General features: G+C 42.0%; 3 protein-coding genes across 6 annotated transcripts in view; 1 reads left to right on the forward strand and 2 right to left on the reverse strand.

Moving 5' to 3' along the window:
- spock2 (SPARC (osteonectin), cwcv and kazal like domains proteoglycan 2) overlaps nucleotides 1–6645 on the forward strand; it is a 29403-nt gene extending 22758 nt beyond the window's left edge. For all 3 annotated transcript variants that reach the window (XM_052080023.1, XM_052080022.1, XM_052080021.1), the window contains 6 exons: nucleotides 909–1020; nucleotides 1092–1226; nucleotides 1828–2046; nucleotides 2619–2681; nucleotides 4275–4406; nucleotides 5909–6645. In XM_052080023.1, coding sequence (XP_051935983.1) covers nucleotides 909–1020; nucleotides 1092–1226; nucleotides 1828–2046; nucleotides 2619–2681; nucleotides 4275–4406; nucleotides 5909–6054 — 807 coding nt within the window. In that variant the 3' untranslated portion in view covers nucleotides 6055–6645. The remainder of the gene's footprint in view (nucleotides 1–908; nucleotides 1021–1091; nucleotides 1227–1827; nucleotides 2047–2618; nucleotides 2682–4274; nucleotides 4407–5908) is intronic.
- Nucleotides 6646–7628: 983 nt separating this feature from the next.
- tysnd1 (trypsin like peroxisomal matrix peptidase 1) lies at nucleotides 7629–10931 on the reverse strand. 2 transcript variants are annotated; one of them, XM_052080015.1, is made up of 4 exons: nucleotides 9653–10930; nucleotides 9331–9461; nucleotides 8699–8884; nucleotides 7629–8249 (listed from the first exon to the last, which is right to left on the reverse strand). In XM_052080015.1, exons 1-4 carry the CDS (start codon nucleotides 10693–10695, stop codon nucleotides 8047–8049), a joined length of 1563 nt encoding a protein of 520 aa, XP_051935975.1. In that variant the 5' UTR covers nucleotides 10696–10930; the 3' UTR covers nucleotides 7629–8046. The 2 variants fall into 2 exon arrangements, with proteins under 2 accessions (XP_051935975.1, XP_051935976.1); XM_052080016.1 differs by lacking the exon at nucleotides 7629–8249 and adding an exon at nucleotides 8259–8482 and having other exon boundaries at nucleotides 9653–10931.
- A 695-nt stretch (nucleotides 10932–11626) lies between these two features.
- sar1ab (secretion associated, Ras related GTPase 1Ab) lies at nucleotides 11627–15162 on the reverse strand. The gene is given in 9 exon segments (XM_052080041.1): nucleotides 11627–12572; nucleotides 12874–13005; nucleotides 13077–13180; nucleotides 13249–13314; nucleotides 13523–13642; nucleotides 14086–14156; nucleotides 14236–14257; nucleotides 14260–14298; nucleotides 15081–15162. Coding segments are annotated over 9 exon segments (744 nt in total). The 5' UTR covers nucleotides 15154–15162; the 3' UTR covers nucleotides 11627–12455.
- Between the last annotated feature and the right edge of the window lie 561 nt (nucleotides 15163–15723).

Below are 15723 nucleotides of genomic sequence, written 5' to 3' on the forward strand. Positions count from 1 at the left end.
TAGGCGGGGGACAGCCTGAATCGGTTGCCAGCCAATCGCAGGGCACACAGAAACAAACAACCATCCACATCCACACTCACACCGAGGGACAATTTTAGAGTGTCCAATCAGCCTGTCATGCATGTTTTTGGAATGTGGGAGGAAACCGGAGCACCCGGAGAAAACACACGCAGGCCCGGGGAGAACATGCAAACTCCACACAGGGAGGCCAGAGCTGGAATTGAACCCGGTACCTCTGCACTGTGAAGCTGACGTGCTAACCACTTAACTACCAGGCTGCCCGATATCTGTACTGTCCAAGCCAAAAAGTCCAGTTTTGGATTTATAAGTTTCTGTAAAAAAACAAAATGAATCACTATAACGGTGTGGTGCAGAAGGAACCAATCAGCCACAAAGGCAAAACTATGCAGCTTCATTTCCGCGTGTTGTGGTATTTGGTAGCTCAACCAAGATGGCATTTTTATTTCCTGAAAAGTACTGACGTTGCGAGAATTCTGCCTGACAGCAACGAGTCATAACGGCCCTCGGAGGGAACTATAACTACAATACGGCCCGCGCAAAAAATGAGACTGACATCCCCGTTGTAGTCCTAAAATGTCTAAAAGACACTGTTGGTATACAATGTCCTCATGACACTGTGGGGACATTGTCAAGGTAGGGGGACTAACAGTATAGAATTAGAAGGACCAATATGGGCTAGAGGGGGGATGGGTTTTTGGTATTGATTTATACTTTGTCTTTTACATCGCCACTGCTGACCTTGTGCAAGTCTCGCACAGGAACGAAGGCATACAGTGGATCTCCCTCATGAATATTTGATCCGTGTCCCTGCAATAACTCATTTGACTTCACCTTCACGTGTCCTTATTGCAACTGCGCGCGCGTGTAAATGTGTGTTTGTGTCCCAGTGCAAGCTGGAGCAGCAGGCGTGTCTCACGGGGAAAGAGCTGACCCCTAAGTGCTCGGGCCTCTGTCCGTGTTCGACGCCCGCTCCCGCCGCCAAGCAGGAGGGTAAACGCGGTAAGATGCGCATGTGTGTTCAATGTAAACATGAGCGTGAAAAGTTGTTCCAAAGATGGATCTCCCCGCAGAGAGTTGTACCGGGCAAGATTTGGCTGATCTTGGTGAGCGTCTTCGGGACTGGTTTCAGCTCCTTCAGAATAATGCCAAGCAGAACAATAATAGCAAGCCCGGGACCAAAAACATCGCAGCCAACGCTGCATCAGGTTGGAGAAATTACTTCTACTACGAATACTCCTGTTACTGTTGTTTTGGGTCTGGGCATGCATTGCTAAGACACTATTAAAATAGTTTCTCCCCCCCCCCCCCCCCCCGCTGTTATTATTTGTAGGCATGGTAACAATTTATCCACTTGACAGAACTTGAGTGAGCTAAACTCCATTTGTTTTTCATTAAAACCTTTATTTGTCTCACAATGGAGAAATTTGCAATCGACGGCAGCAAAATTTGGAGGGAAGAAAGTAGGGAAAAAAAGTATTTGCATGCATAAATACATTTTTCTGGGTCTTTAGATGGGGTTTCTTTAGATTTTTTTTTCATTGGGTATACCCATGATAGACATGTCAATCAAGTTACGCCGGTTTTGGGGGCTGAATTTTCAAAAGAAAATTCCCAAAGGTGCAACCAAGGCAATATTTTTAGGTTACGCTCATGATTGCCACCAAATTGAAAATCAGAAAGATTGAAAGCCCTAAAAATCTTAATTTTTCAACAGTTTTTTTTTTTTTTACAATTGGTTGCCTCTCTCACACACACACAAATGCACACTCACACACACACAAAATGTGTTTTTCTTCGTATGCTCAGTGTTGGACAGGAGCCTGGTGGCCAGCTGTAAGGACTCGGTAGGTTGGATGTTCTCCAAGCTGGACACCAACGGCGACCTGTACCTGGATCAGGCCGAGCTGGCCGCCATCAACCTGGACAAGTACGAGATCTGCATCCGTCCCTTCTTTAACTCATGTGACTCCTACAAGGACGGCAAGGTGTCCACGGCCGAGTGGTGCCTGTGCTTCTGGAGAGAGAGTGAGTGGAACGTGTTCATCCGTCACCGCAACTGCCTTGCTTTCTAACATCAAGGCCGCCCTCGGGACAGAAAGAGAGAAATGAGGGTCGCCTCTTTAGTATGTAGTTTCCTCGTGTCTGTCGCCATTTATCTCCTCCCGATATCTCTTCCTACTGTTCCCCGGAGGGTTGAAATGGCTACCGCCAGGCAAGGAGAACATTGCTGCTGCTGCTTGTTGACAGCCTCGTTCTCCCTCAGCGCTCCGATGTACACAATGAGCCGAGCAAATTCTAGGTCCCAAACTTCCCGGCATTTGAGAGAAAAATGTGACAGAACACGCAAAGGAAGATTGCCGCAAGGCTGATTAAGAACAAAAACAACAACTACGAAAAAAAGCGCCATTTGGAGCGACTGCCAAAAATGCTTTCAACCCATCGATGTACTGAAAACCATACTGTGCCTGCTCACAGCTCACAGCAGGTTTACTGAATTCACTTCCACACACTGGGGCAAAATTTGATTTATGATCCTCACATGCATGAAATCAAAGTCAAATTTTTCATGCAAATTTCACGATGTTTACCCCCTTCAGAGCCACCCTGCCTGGCCGAGCTGGAGAGGATCCAAGTCTTAGATGGCGGCAAAAGAAAGTTTGGTAGGTAGTCTCGTAAGAATTTGTGAATCCTTTTTGGGGTCGTCTTAATTGGATCAGGATTTGAATCCCGAACAGGAGGCGGGGATTTGATCATGATCGGGTTTTTGGATTAGAATTTGATACAGACAGACTACAAGGAAAACGGGCCAAAGTGTGTGTTTGTGTGTGTGTGTGTATAAATGTGTGTCTAAGTGGGTAAATGAGTGTGTGCATATTTGGACTCGTGCGCACTGCAGATTTTGGCTGGCTGACTGGGCTCTGAGTCAGGACTGTGCAAGGACACGGAGGGCGCAGCGCCGGGCTGACTTTCAGATGCGCCTTTGAAATACTGCAGAGACGCTTTTATTTTGCGCCATCTGATTTGTATCCCACACATATTGATGAACAGTTATTATGTTCCAAAATGTAATTGATATCATCGTTCTTTGGTCATGCAGATTCAGCATCACTGTGCTAGAATACCCCCTATAAAAAATGGCAGCAATAAAAATGTTTATGAGAACCTGTGTGAGAAATGTCCAGTCCAAGTGTGAGAGGCTTTGCCTGTCAAGCTGAGGTATGCTCAAGCTTAAGTGCTGCATCAATTTTTGAGAAATTGGCCGTTAGCTTTCGGAAACCAAGGACCAAATCGAAAATAATCCATTCGAGCTAGAACATGTCATTGCATATTGTCCTCAGAGAGGAATGTTTGGATGGCACATCCCTTCTCGCTATGTCTGTCGTAGCTACGTAGGGAGTGCACATAACAGTAGCTATGGGAATATTTGGCCGGCCAATGCCTCATGGTTGGCTGGCTATGCCTAATGGAATCCTAGCAACGGGAACATTTGGCTGGCTAACACCTCGCTGTTGGCGGGCTAATGCCGTGCTAGCAACAAACGTAATGAAGTTTGCAAACTTGGACGCCAGACGTGAGAGACGAACTAGCTTGGTGCTAGCTAGGATGATGCCAGTAGCAATGCAAATTGATTTAAAATAGGACCAAACAGAACAAACATGTTTTGTTCTGCCATTGGCCAGGGTACGGTGCGGGATCCAGGAGTTTAACGCAAGTTATTTTCAACTAAAAAGGCTAACCTGTGTGTGTTGTTACGCTGCGTCACCGCACCAGTGAAGGGCCTGGCTACACGAAAATATGATTGAATGATCTAAGTGAATATGGCTTGTGCAGCTTGGGCTGTATAACACTGTAACTTTCAAGCTTTCATAAGTTATACTTTCTCCATCTGGTGAAAATCCATGGTCCAAATACTTTTTGTAGCGAATATTGAGCTGCACTTGTGCGTGTTAAATTTTCAAGGCAGGGAGGCACACACACACACACACACACACACACACACGCACACACACAAACAAACATCTTCCAAATATGCTCCACCATGCTGATTTTACATATTCATCACCACCATTTTCTGTCAACAAAATTGATATTCATGGGTTATGGAACTGGTTGCAACATATGCTGCATGCCTTATACTGGGAGTCAAGTGCAGTGAAGCCTGATGCAAGCCTGTTCTCTGCTCACCCGTGTGTGCGCGCGTGTGTATGTTTTGTGTGTGTGTGTGTGTGTGTGTGTGTGTGAACATTTGCCAGGTCGCTTCATCCCAAACTGTGATGAAGACGGCTTCTACAGGAAGCTGCAGTGTGACAGCGGAGAATGCTGGTGTGTGGACCAGTACGGCGGCGAAGTAGCTGGGTCAAGGATTCATGGAAAACCAGATTGCGGTGAGTTCCTCACCCCGCAAAAAATCCACTCATTTGAACCCCCCCCCCCCCCCCATTGCCTTCACATCCTTTTGGATTAACCCCCTCCCTGCAGTCCAGCCAACACAAGGTATCTTTTATGTCAAGTGACTTTCCCCTCGCTGCAAAGAGCACATTCATGCGTCGGGCGGTCATTTGCATTCCAAAGCGCGTTTTGTTACTGCAAGAAAAGTCTTTTCAAGATAAATGAGGGCTGCTCAGACAGAACCTTCTCCCGATAAGAACTGTTCCTGCGTCTGGGGCTTAGGAAATAAGTCTTAAATCAGCACAAAGTCAAATTCCTATCCTTATTTCACCACTGCTTCTGCTTCCATTCGACTACTTCTCATTAGGAAAGTGTGCACTTGTTCAAAGTGAACTCAAGGACAATGTTGCAGATGTAATGCTAGAATATATATACACATTCACTCACTTACTGACAGAATCTAATAAGATCTCATACAAATGCAAGATAAAAAAAAATAAAATCTGCGGTTGAAGATAATAATGTTCACAAAATTATATTCTTTCAAGAAATATATGATGCCATATTGTTTTGTTACGCATCTATTTCCTATTGTGCGTGAGAGGCAGGGTCCCTTCTGAATTATTTTTAAAAAATCCTTTTTATGTACCACTACCCCGTTGTTGCGTGATCACCACAATTTAATCCCCCCGCTCCCCAAATGTTTGTTTTCGCACACAAACTAAGACCTAACAACATTTCGAACTTTTGTATAGCATTAACTGTACGGGCTGTACAGAATGACTTCGATTCACTTCTCCCAGAACACAAAAGAATATACAATGAAGGAATAATTACATTACAAACAAAAAAAAACATGGAGACAATACAGCGTATAATCACACTAATTACCATTGTGACATGAATCCTTCTCGGAGCATTTTATTTACAAGGGCAGAATGTTTCAAACGGCTCTTGGGCCTGATGAGAATACGTAGGTGTGCCGAATGCATCAAATGCTCAATACTGTATGGTATTAAGATAAGATAAGATATCCTTTATTTGTCCCGCAATGGGGAAATTACAGTCAGAATTCAGAAAGGAAAAACGCTGGGTAGGGAGAGGGAAAAAAAAAACACACTCAAACTATCCTCTTCCGAGGATAATTTAAGTCCAGGATAAAAAAAGAACCTAGCACATGCAAACATAATCTTATTTAGCATTCATTGCCCATTTTACGCACAACTTTCAGCATCAAAATTAATAAATTCCTCACGGTTTTCTGTCATTTCAAGTTCTCAATCAATGGACATCATCCGTTTCCGAGATGTGTGCCGATGGTGATCGGATGTTGTGAAGTTCGCTGCCGCCATGTAGTGGCCATATAGTGCATCTGAAACTCACCCAAATGTCAAATATTGGCACGCAAATTAACCCCCCACCCCCTCAAAACAAAACAAAGGACTTCTGTACAACAATCCTGATTGATTCTTTTTTTTTTTTACCCCAATATACGTAGACGAAGAAGCAGCGTATTCGGGCGACTTTGGTAGCAGCGTGGGCTGGGAGGACGAGGAAGAGAAAGGCGGCGAGGAGACCGCAGAGGAGGCCGAGGAAGAAGAGAGCGAGGCGGGAGAGGCGGATGACGAGGGGTACATCTGGTAAAGGGTCGAGCGTTTGTCCTTGCCGCCTCTCTTTTTCCAACGCCATCTCCAAGTTCCAAAAACACACAAACAACGGAGGAGACGCCCAGGGTATATGTTGAAAGGGGAACATATCACTAGAAGTAATCGTGGGGTGTGCAGTCAAAAAGCTTGTCCCTCATATTTGTGAATCTTCGTTCTATTCTCTTGTACGTACGTTTAATTTCTAGCAGATTTTGAGCAGCTTTCCGGTAGTTTAAAATGGCCGACCATTTCTTGTTGCTTTCATTAGACTAGAAACATTTTGTCTTGTTTTTATTTTTTTTAAGTGGCAACTATAGAGAGGATATTGACTTTACCGTCCTCATCTCATTGCGCTTCAGCTCCAATGTGAGAGTAGTGCTGTCTCATTCCTAGTGCGTCACTCCGCAGCTTGTAAATAACGTCAAGTCACATTGTGTACCAGAAGAGAGGTCGCCGCCGAGGGCTCCTCTTTTCTTCGGCGACAAGTGTACATTGTATCGTCGTGTGGGTCAGTTGTTGTGTTTATTAAAAAAGGAAATGATAAGCATTCAATAAACGTGAGTGTGTGTGGCCCCAGCTGGCCGCCGTACATTGGAGTCTTGGTCTGAATATCTTGTGTGGTTTACGTGTTCGCTTCCTGCTGCTAGTAGCAATGAGTGACAAAGTGAAAAGAAAAAAATATTTTCCAATTTCCTCCGATCATGACTTCTTTCTCATAATATTGCAACCTTGTGAGGTTTCTCATAATTTACAGCTTCATTTTCATAAAATGACTTTTTTTTAGACATTGCAACACTTGTAATTTTTTTTTTTTACAACTCAATGATTTAAATTATTCCAATATAATATAATAATATTCCAACAAATTTTCTTGTCAGGGTATGATTTATCCTGTTAAAATGAAAGCTTTTCTCACAATATCACATTTTAGCTTTGGGTCTGATTAAAAGTTTTTACTTCAAATATTACAAAGTAATATTTTATCCAAGCAGTCATAGGTCATAGTCTTTTTTTTTTTTGGTATATAAATGAGTCCACGCACAACTGTCATCATTGTGTTTTCAAACATCTGGGGGGATGCAAAGCATTGATGTGAAACTTGACGCTCATGTCACATCCCTATTCAATGTGTCTGCTGACGTTAAATCTTGAAGCCTGAGTTATGTGCCGCACGGATCCTTCGTAGGCGAGAACTTCGAAATGTGTTGTGCTGGGAGCGGGCGATCCTCTCTAGCAGATGTCTCAGTGTCTGTTACCCAATGGGACCAATCATTCTGTGCAACCTGTCAGCCAATTATTACTTGAGCGCTTTAATATGCTGACATATTTCCAGCTCGGCGAAAAAGATACGACAGGGAAAATCCAAACATATGGTTGAGCAAACAAGTTCCCCAACACTTATTTATCAGCTTCGGTGACATGACTGTCAACTAAATTGAAAAAAATGTTGTTACCATGATAACAGAGCAAAATGTAACATATGCTGGTTCACAAGTAGCTTTTATTTTTCATCTCCTGACTAAATTGAAAAAAATGTTGTTACCATGATAACAGAGCAAAATGTAACATATGCTGGTTCACAAGTAGCTTTTATTTTTCATCTCCTGATCTGTACACGCAATGTTTTAAAAGAAATACTTTTTTAAAAAAAGGTTAAAGGAATACAGCACACGTGCACTTATAACACTTGAGTTGAAATTATTCCGTTTTGTGAGGCACGGCTCACCCCAACCATATGTACTATGGGGCCCAATGGGCATTCTTAAGAATGACAACCAGGGGTGGCGCTAATGGGTTGCACTAATCGAGCAACTTCTTGTTTTATAACATAGCAGTATGAGCATGAATTGAAAAGCAATTCCCCATAAATCTGAATGTTTTGCATCATTTGGAAGTGTTCAAAGTGCTCTCTGCTGATGAATGTAATTTATTTTTAATCAATTGTGCCAAACAGGCCGGTTCCAGTATTCGTATGACACAGAGACACAATTTACAATTTGCTTGGTGTACCTTGTAGCCTCCACACTCTTTTCACTTGTTCTTCTGCAACATCCAGCATGTCAAACATCCTCATGTCCCCAAGCCGACTTAAGTGAAGAAGAGGTCTGTGCAGCATGCTCACTGGGATGCAGAAGTTAAGGTGAGGGTAGGTCACTTTGGAGGCCAAGTCCCTCGTGTTGCTGGATACGATGCCTGCAACGATAAGCCGTGCTCAAACTATATTTTCAATCATTGTTTTGTCACTTCATAATTTTTTTTTAAAAAGTACAAATTATTGTAATTTAGTATATTTTTCAGTTACATCAGTCATTCGTGGATTTTCATCATTCCGGACAGAGTTCAGTCCAAATCTGTACTATCTACTCTCCTCTCCAAAATAGCACGAGCAACATGGTGCATTCAAGGACGTTTCACAAGGTTGAGAGCTAGGAAACACACAATGCAGTTCGACATATTAAATGTTTTGCTTCAATTCATGTTTTCAAGAGCGGTAAAGGCTAAATTGAAATCACAATTTGATTTTGGATAATTGCCCGGCCCTACTTGTACTTTTACTAGTCCTTTTTAAACAGGTATCTGTACTTCTATTAAAGTAAAGAGTGTACAGGTACGTCTCAGTTTTCTTATAGCAGGCTTATTACCAAGAAGCTCTCCCGTGGATGCTCGTATGACAGCACCCCCACTGGTCCCTGCCTGAACTGCACAGGTGGTCTGAAGCATGATGGTACGGTTGTGATGACTGATGGCTTTGGAAAGGACACCGCAAGTCAACGACGGGCCGCACCAGCGACCAAGCCCGCCGTAGCCCACCACCAACACAGATTCACCTGCGGGTGCAGATGGCAAAATATTTTTTTTCATTTTACAGGGCTTCTATACCACCTGGGCACAAAATGCACCAGAACAAGAAATCACATTTTCAACATTTTATTCAATGGAAATACAGTGGTCTGCCACTATATCAGAGTTCATTGTTTGTTTATACTTGTGATTTTTGGAAGTGGTTGAAATAGGTTTGCAATAGGTTTAAAAAGTGTAAGTACAAATGTGTTTCAAGTATGTTTTGGTCTCTCTCCATCACAAAATCGTGGATGGGTCTGGAACAGATCCCCTGTAAAGATTAGGGGTTCACTGTATTGATAAAAACACAATATGAGTTATGAGGCAAATGTTGATGTCCTTTACCAGGTTCACATGAACAATAACTCCATGTTGCTGTAAAAGTTGCTATGTGTGACAACCTCAACATTAAGCTAGTGATACACTAACAAACCTGTGTTGAACTCGTGAGCCATTTGTGGAATGACAACGTCAAAAATGGATTCTCTGGACCGCACCACAGCGACGTCGTAGGGCGATGATGCCTTAGTGGAGAACAGGACGTCGCCAAAAGTATCGAGGACTCTGTGATGCATAAAAACATACACCAGAAAAAAAAGGACAAGTTCGGAAAAAGATATGCGAATAAGTGAAAATGCAAGTGACAAGCATACAGAGAACACTGTACTAATGAAAGCAATTACAGTCTAAACATTTTGATAAGTGTAAAATAGCAATGGCCTTTCGCGGTACGGTTCCCCCTTTATCCCGTGCACCTGGCTCTGTGGTGAAACTTGAGGGCGACTGTGGACTTCCCGTTGACGACATGTCGGCAGGTTAGAATAAGTTCAGGGGTGACAAGTACCCCCGATCCCCAGTGTTGCCCGCTGTCCACAAAACACACGTTCGGATATGGACCTGCATTGGCCTTTCGGGTCGTAAACACCTCTGCAGGGTGAAGCCAGACATCATGGAGCAGATCCTGAATGTCGCCACATTGAACAATGTTCCGGAGGATTGAGTGGACAGAACAAACAAGCGTGAGTCCAATCCACTCGTTGGCCTTCCAGCCAAATGGTGACACTATCACTCCGACCAGGTGCAGGTTGTCATTTTCCATCGTGTACAAGCCACCGCCTTCTGCGCCTGGCAAGCAGCGGGCATCTGTGAAGATGATGGCGTTGTCCTCGCCCGCCAAATTGCTGATGATGCCCTTGCTTACAGTGCCATTGAAGAGGTCAGAGCAGAGGGAACCAAACGGCGAGCCGCAGGCCATGACAGGAGAGCCTTTCTGAAGACACGTGCTCCTTCGCCAGGAGACGGTACCTGGATGTGGCTTGTCTGCCTTGAGTATAGCGAACCAACTGAGGCAGTCAGCATCTCGAAAAAGGTCGTCATCATCATCACCATGGAAACGCCACTGGTCAGCCTTATGGAAAAGTGTCTGGAAAGTATTTTTGAACTCCACACAGTTGACCAGCATCAGTAACTCAGCTCCTTGCTCATGTGTCCTGTGTCTTGTGCTGGGTGGGCCAACTTCACTCACTCCACATGCACTGGCCTCCACATGACTCCGGGAAGGAAAGCTGATGCCGATTTTAAGGTCGTCGCGGAAGTTGTGACGTAACAGGAAGCGACGTTCGCTGGCATAAGAGGACTTCTTGTCTATAATGAAACGAAAAAACGGCAGTCCGGTGGATATCACCACTCCGGTGGTGGGATGGATAACAACGGCGCTAAAGCTTACGGGCGAGGGAGCAGAAAATGCTTCATTCAAGGTAACAACACAGCAGCACCTCTCCACGTCTTCTACTTCCATGGTGTTAGACGAGCAGATGAACTTTGCCCATGTTGACGTTTAACAATGTTTAACCACTAGAAGATGCGTTGAAATGTAACGTTTAAAAATCCTCACACAGAAGCGACGCAACCATCATACTAAAATGTTTAAACAGACTCGTCATGACCAATTTGAACCCGAAAGTTAAAAAAAAAAGTGGTTCTGTTACTTCAGTACTCGTGACTTCCTGGTCTCGTCTCATTGACTCGCGAGAAGTGACGTCTCTGACTTGCTATTGCAATTGGCTAGAAAGAGTCAATGAGCATTGAGAAGGCGGGTTTCCAGTGCGTTTTCTTCACTACATTTGTTAAATAATCGTGACGTATACCTCTCTGTCGTATTTTAAATTGTATATATATATTTTAATAATATAATACATTAATTCTAGATTCAAATGCAGTTTGGTGTGAAAATATACTTCACTGAATGGCTCGTGGGAAGGACGATGGTGACCCATTGTTGTGATTGGCTGGAACGAACCATCGATCCATCCTTCATAGCTCGGAGTTTTTTCCTCCCAGGGCTAAAGGAGAGCTTGACCAATTCATAGTGGGGCTGAGTAATTAATTTACATTGATATTAGAATATAGAATAATAGGCTGGATAACTGGGCCGATATATATTTCTGACGGAGGCATACCCCCCACTACCCCAGTTAGGTGCCATCCTTTTTCGGAAGTGGGCCCCACTAGCACGGATAAAAAATTGCCCATCTAAAAGCTAGAAAGAACCAATAGAAATCAAGAAGCCAGATATTATGTCATGTATATATCTTTTTTTTCACAACAACACACAATACAATAATGATTTGAATGTTGTCTCGGGACATGTAAAATTGTATATATTTTTTGTAGATTGTAGATTTTCCCTAAAATTGTTTCAGATATTAATAAAAAAGAAGCAAGACGTTTGTAGAAAGAATGTATTCTGACCCAGCTCCAATAAAAATTCGATCCATCTTTTGTAACCTCTATAGTCAACTTGGCTTCCATTATGTAAATATATAAATAATTATTCATGTACAAATAATATTTAAACACACATCAACCAATCCTTTCGCATGTATATATTTTTATACCCTGATTTCAAGCACCGCCTTGGGAGTACTCTCATAATATTGCTGTATGTGGTGAGCAGCTACTAATCACAAAGTACTCTAGTCTTGTCATAGCAATTATCCAAGCAACCTTTATCATACAGCATACTTAAACTATGTAAAATTGCACTGTCATACTGAATCGCAGAGCAAAAAAAAAAGAAGTAAATTAAAGCACTTTGCACCTTTAGTGGTAAACCCTGTTTTCAAAAATACGCCCCCCCACCCATCAAAAAAAAAGTCCCATCCATTTCAGGTGAGCGATTGGATACACAATTCAACATGTGCTTCAATGGCACCAATGTGTGCCTTTAGACAGTCCGCAAAACTTTAAACAAACCGACCTTTGCTGTAAGTCAACACCAGCTGCTAAAAATAAGCAGCGGGTCAGAAGCTGACTCGCCATTGATGACACTTTCTCTATGGCACACGAAGGTAAAAAATACACAGCATGAAGACCCTTGGCTACACTCACAAAATTGTCTTTGACTTTCTGTGGTATGTTTTTCTAGCAAAGAATATTGCCCACATTCCCAGCTGACATGGTCAAAATTCTGAGGGTATGTAAATAAAATATTTCCCAGATTACAGGTGGGGTTGTTCTGTAAATCAGCACTCATATTTTGGATTAATTGGCATTAAATTAGTCAATGTATTGGGACAGCCAGCGAAATCCTTCTCCATATCCTTGTCTCTTCAGCACGCTGCACATAAAAATCTCCATTGGCCTCAAATTAAGCTCCTTCAGTGACACTTTGCCCTAAAAAAAGAAACATAAGCCACTTTTACAAAGACAGCAAAGCCATCTTCGATTCTTCGTCAATGCCATTTGTATGTGTGGCACGTAAAAAAAAGAAAAAGGCTTATCTAAAAAAAAAGTATTGGACGAGAAGATGGGGCTTCAGGAGAAAAGAAAAAAAATAAATGTTGTATTAATTGCTAAATGCTGTTAAATACATGTTGATGCTAGCCTGCGGCCAGAGTGTCATAGCCAGATAAATAAAGGCAAAGTAAAAGGGAAAAAAAATCTTTTATCGAGATTCATGGCATGTGTTGCTCACCTTTCCAGTCGTGTGTCCATAGAGACCAAACATCCCTCGGAGCGCATCCTCGCTGATGGCCTCCGGACGATCAATTTTGTTTCCAAGGATGAGAACCGGCACGTTTGAGATGGTGTCATCTGTTAAAAGTGCCTGAACAAAGAAGAAGAGTCCCATTTATATATGACTATGAATGGGTGACAAAAGGTAAGGTTCAAACGCACATCCAACTCCACTTTAGCCTCGGGTAGTCGCTCACGATCAGCACAATCCACCATGTAGACAATACCATTTATGGCTGGGAGGTAGTTTTTCCAGATGCGTCGTGCTAGAACGAATTTAAAAAAAATATATTATTAAAGATGTATAACCAAACATTATCCCGCTTTTCCTTACCTTGCGTGTGACCGCCCAGGTCAAATGTGGTAAAAGTCATTCCAGCGATGGTCAGCTCCTCAGATGCTGAGGACAGACATGATGAATTGATTGATATACTGTACAGTAAGAATGGATGGATGATAGATGAGAATAGTTCGGTGGATAGATTATATATACAAACGGATGGATGAAAAGATGGAGGGGTGAAGGATGAATGATGGAAAGACGGGCGGATGTTGGCTGTGTTGATAGATAGATAGATAGATAGATAGATAGATAGATAGATAGATACTTGGGTGCAGTGTGGGTACATGCTGGCCCAGCCTGTCATCCCTGAGCATGTGCAGTAGTGTCGTTTTGCCGGCATTGTCCAATCCGAGGAAGACCAACTTGCCAGACTTCTTAGACAGCCCTGGACAGTTATAATAAAGTATTTAGGTAAGGAATAATCTGTTTTATGATCATTGACTTGTACGAGGGATACTGTGGAACCTCCAAATTTAAACACCTCTAAATGTTGAAAATGTGAAATGCTGTCCTCCCGATTTTTGTAATTGATTCTGGTGATGACAAGGGGGGGGCAAGGGGAGAATTAGTAAACATAACTGCGAAACAGGACATTAAACATTGTGCGACACGTTATATAGATCTACGAAGTCCAAAGCAATAAAAGTACAGAATGTACACCAAAAAGTCAGCTTCATTTTGTCGTGAAGTGAAGAGACTCACTTTCCATTTTGCTTAATGGGGGAAAACTGCCCTTAATTTGAAAAAAAAATGGACGGAAGATGACCTTAGAAGTTCCACTGTATAGAATGGTTTTTTTTAAACAATGTTACTCATTTTTCACAATACCTAACAATTGCAGGACACCACTGAAGCCTCTGTAGAGCCAGTCGAAAATAAAAGACATTGTGCTGGACTGTCTGTAGTGGAGATAAGCATAAATTAATCACAGAACATTTAAAAAATGAGTTAGAATTACTGAAGTATTGCTGACCGTACTGCAAAATCTCCAAGTAGGCCGCTTTTTTTCTTGAGCCTTATAATACTGCTGGTATGCGTAAGCTGTAAGAAAGAAGAGCGGAAAGAAAAAGGATGCCTTTCCTTTTAATTATTATTATTTGTTGCAGAAGTAGTAGTGGTAGTAGTAGTATTAGTTTATTGTCATACGTTTCCTGTACAGACAGCACTTTATTAGAACTAACTGTTGGTAAAATGCTCTATAAATAAAGTTGTGTTCAGTAGACTTAATACTCACAGCTTCCTTGAGAGAAATAAAAGAAAAAACTTCGTTAGTTTGCCTTCTCAGACAAACACCCGCTGATCATCCCCGGACTATTTTTATTATGACAAGTTGTAGCAAGGACACTTGATATCCAGAAGTTTTTTTTGTCACACACACATACACCTGTCACGCTGTATGCAACTCTGTGGCTTAATCCATTGCATATGAGGCCTCCTTTGAGGAAAATGTCACTAAACGAACCAGTTTCGCTTCAAATTCCACATAGTTTATCGTTAATGGACGACCATATTACGATTAACCGTATCCATGTTCTTATTTTCTTATTTAAAGGCTTTCGTGTTGGATTTTTTTTGTATGTGCACGGACAAGTTATATACAATGAGATCAAAATAAGCAGTTTGCTATTGTTATTCAGTGAGGGCAGCCGGTTTTGGATAATGGCAAGAGGGAAGCAAACGTTTCACCGCCCCAAAGTAAACAATAACATTTTAAGTAAACAAACGAGCAGAAAAGTCCAAAAGAAACAACGACATTCGAGTCTGGTCGTAGAAACTAACACGATTAACTCGAAACTAGCCAGGGAAAGTTAATCAATAACTACCTTGTTCCAACGAGTTTATGGTGCCAACGTCCGCCTGTCCCGTCAGCTGTAAAGCACTACGCAAGTTTGACATTTAACCGGAAGTACGTAATCGTGCTAGCCTGTTTGCTAACTCACGATTTGAACAGTCTTGCATCAAAATAAAAAAATATACAGTATACTTGATGTACTCACTAAATATCGAAGATTTAATATATTAATACAAATTAATTTTTGTATTTGTATTTTTCTCTCATTTGGTACGTCTCTCACGTAATACGTAATCGTTTAACGTAATCTGTAGATTACTTGGTTAAATAAAGTTTTGAGGAAAATGTTCACAATACAAGTCACCATGTCATACAAAACATTTCAAGAAACAATCTAATGCAGATTTTAAATGCATGGCTGACAAATACAAGGCTAAAACAATATTTAGTGTGTAATACTAGAATGCTATAAATTTACGATGTAACAATTTCAACGTGTTTCATATTTTCTCTTTATTTAAGTGATCTAATAAAAAAGAGAAGGTAAGAATAGCAAAATGCTACAAAATAAAATAAAACAAAAATACACTTATGTATGAAGGGAAAGTATTTTTAATAGTGAACAGCAGGTGGCACGATTACTACGCGACCACATTGATATACGTGTGCGTAAA

The sequence above is a fragment of the Hippocampus zosterae genome, chromosome 11, assembly GCF_025434085.1.
Source record: "Hippocampus zosterae strain Florida chromosome 11, ASM2543408v3, whole genome shotgun sequence".
Lineage (NCBI taxonomy): Eukaryota > Metazoa > Chordata > Actinopteri > Syngnathiformes > Syngnathidae > Hippocampus > Hippocampus zosterae.

Coding starts and splice junctions, on each gene's coding strand:
- tysnd1 (XM_052080015.1), bottom strand. CDS start 10,695: ATGGAAGTAGAAGACGTGGAGAGGTGCTGCTGTGTTGTTACCTTGAAT. Junction 8,885..9,330: donor GGCTCACGAGTTCAACACAG/GTTTGTTAGTGT, acceptor CTGCACCCGCAG/GTGAATCTGTGTTGGTGGTG. Junction 8,250..8,698: donor ATCCACGGGAGAGCTTCTTG/GTAATAAGCCTG, acceptor TTATCGTTGCAG/GCATCGTATCCAGCAACACG.